At 42.8% G+C, this 12510-nt stretch overlaps 1 protein-coding gene across 3 annotated transcripts in view; it reads left to right on the forward strand.

Moving 5' to 3' along the window:
• Positions 1–12510, forward strand: part of LOC118368536 (connector enhancer of kinase suppressor of ras 2) — an 83510-nt gene that overhangs the window by 37542 nt on the left and 33458 nt on the right. For 2 of the 3 annotated variants that reach the window (XM_052497071.1, XM_035752713.2), the window contains 2 exons: positions 2237–2278; positions 5371–5490. In XM_052497071.1, coding sequence (XP_052353031.1) covers positions 2237–2278; positions 5371–5490 — 162 coding nt within the window. The remainder of the gene's footprint in view (positions 1–2236; positions 2279–5370; positions 5491–12510) is intronic. The other variant, XM_052497072.1, reaches the window with a different exon arrangement.

Genomic DNA, 12510 nt, shown 5'->3' on the forward strand with positions numbered 1-12510 from the left:
GCAAACCAGACGGCACAATGTTCTTGTTTTTTAAATTTACAGATAGCCAGGGACATACTTGGACATCATTTACAAACGAAGCATTTGTATTTAGTGACTCCCCCAGATCAGAGGCAGTAGAGATGACCAGGGATGTTCTCTTGATAAGTGTGTGAATTGGACCATTTTCCTGTCTTGCTTCAAGACATTCAAAATGTAACGTACTTTTGGGTATAAGGGAAAATGTATGGAGTGGGAAATGTATGGAGTGAAAAGTACATTATCTTTAGGAATGTAGTGAAGTAAAAGTTGTCAAAAATATAAAAACTAAAGTACAGATACCACCCCCCCCCCAAAAAAAAGTATTTTTTACTTTTTACTACCACATCTGTTTCCTAGGCAACTACGAAGCACACACAACATCGATACCACACATGTAGATGAAGCACCGGTGTCCCGGCTAAATTTCAAATCTTGCCCTCGTACCATCATGGCCTCCTAATCATCCCCAGCTTCCAATTGGCTCTTCATCCCCCCTCTCCCCTGTAACTATTCCCCAGGTTGTTGCTTTAAATGAGAAAGTGTTCTCAGTCAACTTAGCTGGTAAGATAAGGGTAAAATAAATACATTTGACATAACTATATTGGAGAAGTGAACATAATGTTTGAGTAGTTTTGCCTAACCTTGTGTTGGAGTAGGGGGACTGTCTGATTTGCTGCAAATTCTCACTCAATCTTTCATTAAATTCCAATGAAGGCTCATTACATGTGTGAGAAGGCACAAAGCCCGAGGCCAACTTTCATGAAGGCTTTATTTATTATAAAAGTAATGGAGGCTTTTTATATTCATTCTTCTGCTAAGAAACAACCACAGTTTGTGTGGAACTCATGTTGAGGAAAAATTGAACATCGAAGTAGAGGGGCCTGTTATGAACAGGGCTGGGTGGTGGGTGCTGTGGTGCTTTGGGTCTGGCGTGTATCCGTGCAGTACACAAAGAGGAAGTGACACTGAGAAGTGAGCTTAGATTTACACTTGTGCTTTCTCTCACCATTACCCACCTGATCTAAGAGTAGTTTCAGGGCAGGCAGATTTTCACTCAGGTTGCGTCCCAAATGGCACCGTACTCCCTATGTATGTAGGGAATAGGGTGCCAATTGGGACGTTGGCCCAGAGATGTCATATCCTGTTCTGTGGGTTCACAAATATAGAAGAAAAATGTATCATAGAGGAAGTTGTCAATAGCAGCCTTAGGGGGAAGTTGTCAATATCAGTCATAGAGCTATGCTACAATGCGTCTCGTCCGACTCCTTCGATGTTATTAACCCATTGCTAGGGTATTGGGTTTTTCCTGGCTGGTGCATGTATACATTGCAAATTGTAGCTATTTGGTCTAAGGTCTTGCCTTTCACTTCTAATTTTAAAGAGGCATTCCGCTCCAAAATCAAAGTTTGGCCGATGTTTTCAGAGCTCAAAAGCGGTCTAATGTAGATCGTCCATGTCCCAGGCCATTTTGTTTTGTAGATGCAGCGATATGCCACAATCCGAAATGAGTAAATGTTTTTCCAGATGTGTGGTTCTTCGGGCTGAGGCATATACAACCAATTGCATGGGGTGTGGACTCGTTATGAAATTAGGCTACCTTTTGATGTAGGTAACCCGATGTAAATAAATCCAACTCAAGCGACTCTTTCTCTCTCCCTTTATCTCTTGCTTTCTCTCTCACGTCACACAACCTTTAATTAGTTAACTCTAATCCTAGCATTCACTGCTCACAGGAGTTCAGAGGATTTACCCTCCCTCACAGGGCAACCCAGTTAAACACACACTCACACTGTATCTCAGGGAAAAAATGTACCTCCCACTCGCTCCTCTATGTTGACATAACCTGGTATCCACATTGCGAAACTGACTTTGAATACAATTGGTCTGCCTCTCTAAAAAGGTGTTTGTCAATGAAATGACGAGTGAGGTAAATACCGTGAGTGGCCTGGATGGCATGTGTCAGTTAGTGTTAGCAGAGAGGATTGTGGGTGTTGTAGTGTTCCTAGTACTCTTGGATTGTCCACTTCCTGGTCTTTGAGAATGCCTCAGGCCTTTTTTATCAGAGAAAGTGGGACATGAAACCATCAGATCGTCCAATTGTCAAATGATACTGCTCTCTGCAAATCGTTTTTCAGTCTCAATGGGTGTTTGTATATTATTTGTAAGGTTTACACCTGTCCCTGATCTTGTTGTTTTCACTGTGCTCTTTTGACAGGATTCAACAGTTTACGAGAAAGAAAAGGACATCATCTCCATCGTGAGTACACTCATAGCCACTGTTTTCTTTCCCTCAACTCTCATTCCAAAATCATGGGCATTCATATGGAGTTGGTCCCCCTTTACTGCTATAACAGCTTTCACTCTTCTGGAAAGGCTTTCCACTAGATGTTGGGGACTTGCTTCCATTCAGCAACGAGCATTAGTGAAGTCGGGCACTGATGTTAGGCAATTAGGCCTGGCTCGGCAGTTGGCATTCCAATTCATCCCAAAGGTGTTCGATGGGGTTGAGGTCAGGCCTCTGTGCAGGCCAGTCAAGTTCTTCCACACCGATCTTGACAAACCATTCCTTTATGCACCTCGCTTTGTGCAGAGGGGAATTGTCATGCTGAAACTGGAAACGGCCTTCCCGAAACTGTTGCCTCAAATTTGGAAGCACAGAATCATCTAGAATGTTATTGTATGCTGTTGTGTTAAGACTTCCCTTCACTGAAACTAAGGGGCCATGCCCTAACCATTAAAATCAGCCACAGATCATTTTTCCTCCTCCACCAAACTTTACAGTTGGCACTATGCATTGGGGAAGTAGCGTTCTCCTGGTATCCGCCAAACCCAGATTCGACCGTCGGACTGCCAGATGGTGAAGTGTGATTCAGCACTCCAGAAAGCGCTTTTCCAATGCTCTGGAGTCCAATGGCAGTGAGTGTTGAAACTGAGGAAATACTTTTTTACATGCTTCAGCACTCAGGGGTCCTGTTCTGTAAACTTGTGTAGCCTACCACGTCTCGGCTGAGCCGCTGTTGCGCTTAGATGTTTCCGCTTCACAATAACAGCACTTGTAGTTGACCGGGGCATCTCTTGCAGGGCAGAATTTTATGTATTGACTTGTTGGAAAGGTGGCATCCTATGACGGTGCCACGTTGAAAGTCACTGAGCTCTTCAGTAAGGCCATTCTACTGCCAATGTTTGTTTATGGAGATTGCATGGCTGTGTGTTCGATTTCACACACCTGCCAGCAACGGGTGTGGCTGAAATGGTCAAAACCAGTCATTTGATGGGGTGTCCACATACTTTGGTGTATATAAAGTGTGTCGACTAGATGTGCAGTGCAACCCCCCCAAAACTATTTTTATTGTAATTGTTTAATTTGAATGCTAACAGCAACTGAATTTGAAGCATTTGATTTTATACGTCAAAATATAGGAATGAAACATGGTGAAAGAAGGTTATATTATAAGTAAGCGTAGATCGTAAGCGGCAGTCATATCAGCGGCAGTCTTGTCAGAGGCGGTCTCTTCACCAAACGAAAGACTTTTCTGGCGAGTTGTTCTGCATAGTTATTCGAGGAAGGAAAAAGAGGAAGGCTGCACATCGCTCTCTCACTTGAGTATATAACCTAATTATTTTCAGATTCTTATTTTACTCTTTTGTAGCTTTGCCAACTGTGTGTTTTCTATCCCTGTTCACTCCTCTTTCTGTAGGCTTTACACGTTCCCCATCCGTTGGCTGTCAACCCTTCTAATTTAGTCTACCCTGCGCGCACAGCCCATGTGGAATTCCTAGTATCAGGCAGCGTTTGGAACTGCCAATCTGCGGTCAAGAAGGCTGAGTTCATGTCAGCCTATTTTGCCCTGAAATCCCTCCACTTTTCGGCGCTGAAGGAGACATGGGTTACCCCGAAGAACACTACTCCAGCTGCTCTGTTGTCTTCTGACTAAGTGTTCTCTCATAGTCCGAGAGCATCTGGATAGTCGCGCTGGTGGCACAATGCTACTAATTTCTCCGAAGTCACTATTTTTTTTACATTTCCCCCCCCTCTAACCTGTCTATCTCCTCATTTGGATTCCTTGCTGTCACTGTCACTTGTCCACTCAAGCTTTATATTGTTGCCATCTATCACACAACATTTGCTCATCCTTAATGAGCTTGACACCTTGATGAGCTAATTTCCCAACAATGGCTCACCACTCATCATACTGGGTGACTTCAACATCGTAACACCTGGCTTCGATGAATTTCTTTCCACATCTTTCTTTCTTCCTTTCCTTTTTTGACTTCTCCTTTTCCCAGTCCCCTCCCACTCACAAGGCAGGCAATGTGCTTGACCTCATCTTTACTAGAGTCTGTTTGCCTACTAATCTCACTTACAACCCCCCTCTGTGTCTATGCTCACTACTTTGTTTACTTTTCTTTCCCTCTCTCCAGCAACCTTACCAACTCAGCTCCTACCCAGACGGCCATGCACCATTGCAATCTCTCTCTCCCATTACTCTCATCTTCTATCCTATAATCTCTACCTTCTGCTAAATCCTTCTCTCCTGTCTCCTAATTCTGCCTCTTCAACCTTACTCTCGTCCCTGACTCTCACTGTCCCCTTTGCTCCCGACCGTCTCGGCCCTCCACTCCTACTCCGTGACTAAGTGACTCACTGCGAGCTCATAGAATAGGGCTGCGGGCAGCTGAGCAGAAATGGAGGAAAACTAAACGTCCTGAGTACCTATCATCCTTCCACTCTTTCCTCGTTACCTTCTCTTGCTTTGTATGCCCTATGCCCTTCCTCACACAAGAAGCGACGCAGGTCCTAATCCAGGCTCGTGTCATCAACCTTCTCGAATTCTCCCATGTCGCCCCACTCCTCTGCTTACATCCACTACAAGACTATGGTGCTTCCCTACGGAGCTCCTCCCTACCTTCAGGCTATCCTCAAACCCTACACCCCAACACAAGCACTCGGCTATGCTCAAACCCTATGGTGGTCAGCTCCTGCTCAGCCCAGTCAACTCTCTTCTCTGTCCTGGCACCCCAATGGTGGAACCATCTTCCTCTTGAAGCTAGGACAGCAGAATCCCTGCCCACCTTTCAAAATGTCTAAACCTACCTCTTCAAATCGTATCTTAAATGAATCCAGGAGAACCCCACCGCCCACACACACAAAACAAATTCCTAGTAGCATTGACTTTACTGATAAGTACTTTATTGATACCACTGTGATATGTTGTCTCACCCAGCTATTGTAAAGGTAAATGTAAGTCACTCTGGATAAGATCTGTAGAAATCAAATTGTATACCCATATAAGATATCAAATATAAGTGAAACCATTTTTCATATACAACATCTGTCTGTCCCGTCAGTGTCGTCAGTTGGAGGCAGTGTGCGATGAGATCCTGAACTGCAGTCCAGAGGCGCTCCTTTCCCACACTGCCCAGTTGGAGAGTGTTGACCTGGTGCCTGTCTCCCCCGGCGACCACCTGGTAACTGGTCCACTGTCAATGTCATAAATTTTAACTAACCAATCAGATCTGGGACCGGCTTTGGCTAACCAATCACCTGTTATTGGGCTCTGTCTGTTTCTTCCTTTGCCTCTGCCACGTCTCCCTCTACCTTTTGGTTGGTCAGAGACAGAGAAAATCAGAACACCTTCTATTGAGCGCCTTCTACCTCTAACCTCTGTCTCTACCTCTATCTTACTAATCTGACATAAGTCCTTTAGGTCAGCCTGGTCGTCCTTTAGGGATGACTCATGCTGCCTCCATCTCTCTCTGCTCTACATTTCAAACTTATTACTTCTCTCACTCGCTGTCCTCCTTATTTCCCATCTGTTTAATCATCCTCTCTGATCATTTCTTCAAACTTCTTGTCCACTTTCCTCCAGCTGTCACTCACTCTATGCAATTAGTCCTCACTCGACCTCCATTGTTATACAGTGCCTTTGGAAAGTATTCAGACCCCTTCACTTGTTCCACATTTTGTTACGTTACAGCCTTATTATAGAATGGATTTTTTTAAAAAACACATTTCCTCAGCAATCTACACACAATACCCCATAATGACAGTGACATCTTGTTTTTTTACAAACATGAGATTTGAAATTGAGCTCAGGTGCACCCCGTTTCCATTGATCATCCTTGAGACATTTCCAAAACTTGATTGGAGTCCACCTGTGGTAAATGCAATTGATTGGACATGATTTGGAAAGGCACGCGCCTGTCAACATAAGGTCCCACAGTTGACAGTGCATGTCAGAGCAAAAACTAAGCCACGAGGTCAAAGGAGATAGGATTGTGTCGAGGCACAGATCTGGGGAAGGCAGCCCCAACATTTCTGCAGCATTGAAGGTCCCCAAGAACACAGTGGCCACCATATTTAAATATTTTCTCCCAAATTTTGTGATTATGATCTTGTCTCATCGATGCAAGCTGCAACGGGCTCGGGAGAGGCGAAGGTCGAGTCATGCGTCCTCCGAAACATGACCCGCCAAACCGCGCTTCTTTAACACCTGCTCGCTTAACCCTGAAGCCTGCTGCACCAATGTGTCAGAGGAAACACCGTTCAACTGACGACTGAAGTCAGCCTGCAGGCGCCCAGCCCGCTATAAGGAGTCACTACAGCGCAATGAGCCAAGTAAAGCCCAACCGTCCAAACCTTCCCCTAACCCAGATGACGCTGCGCCAATTGTGCACCACCCTATGGGACTCGGTCATGGCTGGTTATGACACAGTCTGGCATCAATCCCTAGGCGGTAGTGACGCTGCAACACTGCGATGCGGTGCCTTAGACCACTGCACCACCCGGGAGGCTTTTTGCCTCCATAATTCTTAAATGGATGAAGTTTCAAAGCACCAAGATTCTTCCTAGAGCTGTCTGCCCGGCCAAACTGAACAATTGGGGGAGAAGGGCCTTGGTCAGGGAGGTGACCAAGAACCGGATGGTCACTCTGTCAGAACTCCAGAGTTCCTCTGTGGAGATGGGAGCACCTTCCAGAAGGACAACCATATCTGCAGCATTCCACCAATCAAGCCTTTATGGTAGAGTGGCGGAGACTGAAGCCACTCCTCAGTAAAAGGCACATGACAGCCCACTTGGAGTTTGCCAAAAGACACATGAAGACTCTCAGACCATGAGAAAAAAAATTATCTGGTCTGATGAAGCCAACTCTTTGGCCTTAATGCCAAGTGTCACGTCTGGAGGAAACCTGGCATTCATCCCTATGGTGAAGCATGTTGGAGGCAGCATCATGCTGTGGGGGATGTTGTTCAGCGGTAGGGACTGGGAGACTAGTCAGGATCGAGGAAAAGATGAACGGAGCAAAGTGCATCAAAATCCTTGATGAAAACCTGCTCAGGACCTCCGACTGGGGTGAAGGTTCACCTTCCAACAGGACAACGACCCTAAGCACACAGCCAAGACAACGCTGGAGTGGCTTCGGGAAAAGTCCCTGAATGTCCCCGAGTGGCCCAGGTATAGCCTGGACTTGAACCCGATCTAACATTTCTGGAGAGACCTGAAAATAGCTGTGCAGCACCACTCCCCATCCAATCTGCAGAGACGAATGGTAGATTCTCCCCAAGTACAGGTGTCCCAAGCTTGTAGCGTCATACCCAAGAAGACTCAATGCTGTAATCACTGCCAAAGGTGCTTCAACAAAAAGTACAAAGTATAGGGTCGGAATACTTATGTAAATGTAATATTTCATTTTTTTAGCAAAAATGTGTAAAAAACAGTTTATTTTTTCTTTGTCGTTATGGGGTATTGTGTGTAGATTGATGCGAGGGGAAATAATTTAATCACTTTTAGAATAAGGCTGTAACTTAACAAAATGTGGAAAAAGTCTAGGGGTCTGAATACTTTCCGAATGCACTGTAGGTGTCCACTTTTCTCTCTTTGCTGTTCCATTTTCTCTCGCTCTGACTCAGTTTTCCGTTTTCACTCAGTCATGTTTCACCAACACCACACTTTTTTTTACATTTTATGTTCCCTGATTCTCTCTCTGTTCACATTTTCAGTTTCCTTCCTCTGACATTTTCGTTGTGCTACAGCATTGTGCAAAGTTATTGCCATGGAGACAGCACAACCCAAGACGCATACTGAGTGTGACATATTTCGAGTTACATGAGGGGAAGAAGGCACATTATCCACTCTGCAAAAAAAAAAAGCTTCAGTTAGAAATGTATATTCTTATAAATTATACTTACTTAAATGAGGAAAATGGTGAAAACCAATGGACAAGCACCTAGGAAAACATATTTCAAGTTATGTAAAGAAACAATATCAATATCTTACCGATTTTTATTTATTTATTTTTTTGCCCATTTCATGTGCTCAAGTAAACTGAAAAGGTGGAAATGGGATAATTCCCCCCTTTTAGTTGACCATTGGAGGAAGATTATGGACCTATGGTGGTCCTGTAGCTCAGTTGGTAGAGCATGGCGCTTGTAACGCCAGGGTAGTGGGTTCGATCCCCGGGACCACCCATACGTAGAATGTATGCACACATGACTGTAAGTCGCTTTGGATAAAAGTGTCTGCTAAATGGCATATATTATTATTATTATTATTATTACTATGCTCCCCCAAGGCTAGTCAGTTTACCGTTGGTGTGATGTGACCTGTCAAAGAGTGATTGGTTAGAATGGATCATTGGCTGGCATAGAGGATTTACTGCAGTCTGGTGCATGTCACATTGCACTGCAGTGATTTAAAAACCCTGTTGCCTTTTAAATCCAGTCAGAAGAATCTCATAGAAAATGAATATAACATTTCTTTAAAAATCGTAAATGTTGATCATGAGAAACCGAATATAGAAGCTCTATGATTTGATCTGCTCTAGCTGCCCCAACAGTCTTTTTCTCACACAGATCTGGGTTCAGATAGTATCTGTATTCTTTCCCATCCTTTTCATTTTTGGTTGAGCCTGCCTGAAGTGCCAAATCTGCAGTTTTTGCAACTTCCATTGGTTCCTTCACGCCAGGCAAGCTCAATTAAGCGCAGCTAAAGCCCCTGAAAGGAAACAAATATGGGTTGTTCCACCAAATGAGTACCGTTTCACACCAATATAGAATTGTAAATGTCAGTTTCTTTTTAAATGAAGTGCCCTTTTAATATAGACCACATGGAAAATTCAATAAATATATATTTTTTTATATGAAAAAATTATTCCTAAAGTGAAAAATTTGGCATTTTGACATGTCCCTCTGTGCACCTTCTGTGACTTCTAGGAAGATATGAACCCACTTAACCCCAACATTTTGGCAAGTTTTCACCAACATTGTAAGCCCCTCGTTATTGTTTTTGCTTTGACAGTCATTTCTGAAGATGATCATTTATTTAATGTGATTATAATCACATGGAATGCCTGTCCATAATTTCAAGGTCAACCCTGTTACGTGAATTAAACTTTCATTTTCATGTGGGGAAACTATTCCTTTTTAAATATATTATTCAAATGAAACATTTTAACTTCTAATAGTTAAAGCACGTGAACTCTTTTTGGTCATTTTTTGTGTGTTTTGTGGCGGAAAACTGAGCGGGTTGACCATAACACGTCAACCCTGTTACCCATAGATAGGTATGTGCATTGTTGTGGAAATTCTTACACAGGGACACTCAGTCTATCTTAAATCAATCATTCTGTTTATTGTCAGCGTGCTAGAGAGGTTCCAACCAACTCAATGCACCATTGTACACATGTCAATCAGGAGCTCTGCCTGGGCAATCCCAGCGGTTGTCGTATATATGGTTATACACAGACAAGTTATATTTGCATGATTTAGCATAATTCATGAATCATTACCATTTTGTTTCATTCATGTGACCGACCAATACTGGTTCATAACATGTGACAAACCAATGCCTCACGAGGCTTCTTCTCTCTAAGCTGAGACCTTCAAACTGAGATATATTTCATTCTCAAAACAAGGTCTGGGCGTACTGCCAAATTGCAGGTACTTGTAGTGAGGATTCAGCCACATGCATGAACACAGAAATTGGTTTATTGAACAGCACGTGAATAGAACATAAAAATGAGTTATAAGAAAAGCACCAACATTAAAATTCCCATTTTACGTTCCATCCTCTTATCACTTGTGTGATTATAAGCATTTTATTTTCATGTAAGAGTTTAGATTTTAGCTTCTATATCAAAATATTCTATACTCCTAAGGGGGGGAACTCAACACAGAAAAACCCCAGACAATTCATCATTTCAAACCCTTCATTCTGGGTTGTACAATCAAATTGGTATGGTAATAATATAATCATAATAAAGGTTATATTTCTATTAATGGGAGTGAGTATCAAAAGTACACACACATGCTCAAGGGATCTCTAGATTCAGAGGTGAATAAATCTTTGTGTTAACCATTGTTTCCACATCTCTTACCAGAATCGGGTTGGATTGACATTTTTTCACGAACTGTCCCTGGGACATCCACTTAGTCAAAATATATAAAACCCAGTTGTTTAACAATTCTGCTAAGACCTTCAAAAGGTTGGTGCTTGCTTGTTCCACATAATGTAAACAGGTTAAGGGTTTAGATGACCTTACCCTCAAGTTGTTAAAAGAAAAAAACCTTCAAACATTACCGTCTGTATCTGCAGGGGGAAATAGGAGCTCATCCAGAGTAGGCAGCTCATTAGTTTCATCATCCTCTGGAGGAGCAGAAAACATGTTAGCTGCTGAAATCTTATCAGCCAGAGAGGCACAGATCGCCTTACAGCACGTTAATAACATTTCACCGAGAAGAGAGAAAACACGTTATAAGTTTCACACCAACCTTGATAAGAATGAGGTTGGGGCATGGTTAGTCCAAGCCTCACCTTTCCTAATTATAACTAGTAATAAATTATCAAACCCAAATTAAGAATGACAGTCCTTAGTGCTTCACGTTGGTTCTATTACTTTCATTTAAGAACCTCAACTTAGCACACACCAATACTGACAGAATTTACATTTACATTGACATACAGTATATTCATCCTATATTTCTAGCTTCAACTTTTCTCATCACTTGTGGTAATGATAGATTGGTATCTCAATGTGTTCTTAGTCTAAATGACTATACATTTCACAGTGTGCAGACCTCCACAATCAACCTGATACCCCAAATAAACAATTTTGGATAAGCCTAAATCAATTCCGGGCACTGTTGACCAAAGGCACTCATCCTTCCTGCCATTTCTTCAAGTTCTTTTTCAGATAGGGTTTCAGTTCGTCCTTTTTAATGGCATATGTTCAAAGTGGATGGCCCTTGATAATGTCTCTCACCTGAGCCGCCACTGTCCTTTACAATCCAGTATGTCTTTGTCCATTTTCCAACCAGTACACCAGCAGCATGAGAGAAGTTTGGACTGGATCTCTCTCCAAGGACCCATGTCGCACTCCTGAGAGAAAAAGCATAAGAGAAAAGACAGTTGATAGCTTCGACTGGTTGCTGTCTCGAACTCAGGTCTCACGGTAGACGTGAAGGACCATTTTGAACGCCATTGTCAACCGTTACTTCAGCCGGTTAGAGGGTGTGTTGAGGTTCACACGGTTCTAGGTCAAATTATCTTCCATGCATCTAGATACCATCTATGGTCACCTTCACCATAACCTCGAGAGAGGACAGACCGGGACAACAGTAGTTGTGGGCATTTTTAATTTACTGTATGACAAATTAGTATTACTATCTGATTCAGGAAATCCATATTTCCTGAAACAAATTTAAAGGAGAATAACACCACACAGCTGAAACCACCCCCCAATTTGCTTATACTCCACGATCATATTGGTGATCCCACTGCAGAGTTACAGGTCAGAGAGTCAGAGGGCTAATCCATAGGGAGACATCCAGACACTCCAGCAGACCCAATATGGTGAGATTTGTTACAGAAGCTAGACAAAAACAAAAACGTAAACGACAACCGCAATACACATCTTCATATAAAACTAGAGGTGTGGAAAACTTCAATCCATTTGAAGTAACTGTCATCCAACATCTCATTTTTTTCTTTTACAGGCTGACTTAATGATTTGTCTGCTGGGCATGTTCTCAAATAATTGTAATGTATGCTTTCGCCGTAAAGCATTTAAAAAATCTGACAGCGTGGTTGGGTTCACAAGAAGTTAAACTTTAAACCTATGTAAAATAGTTGTATCTTTTCTGAATTTTTATGAGTATTTCTGTATTTGTATTTGACGCTATGCAATCTCACTGGATGTTGGCCAGGTGGGATGCCACATTCCCTAGAGAGGTTAAAAGGTGTACAGCATCCTTTCTAACCCCTTTCTAACCCACTAAAACCAAATAAAAAGACCCCACCCCAGAAACCAATATTAACACCACTAACAAATATTAATTAACAGGTGGGTTGTGTGTGGGTTCTGGCGTGTGTGTGTGTGGCAGAAATCGTAGGGTAAACACAAACAAAAATGTCCAGGCCTTGCTTAATTTGGGAGGTCCCTTAACAGCTGGATCTGGGCACTTTTAGCTGCTCTCCCAAGGCACATGCCT

Source organism: Oncorhynchus keta, chromosome 35 (genome assembly GCF_023373465.1).
Source record: "Oncorhynchus keta strain PuntledgeMale-10-30-2019 chromosome 35, Oket_V2, whole genome shotgun sequence".
NCBI lineage: Eukaryota > Metazoa > Chordata > Actinopteri > Salmoniformes > Salmonidae > Oncorhynchus > Oncorhynchus keta.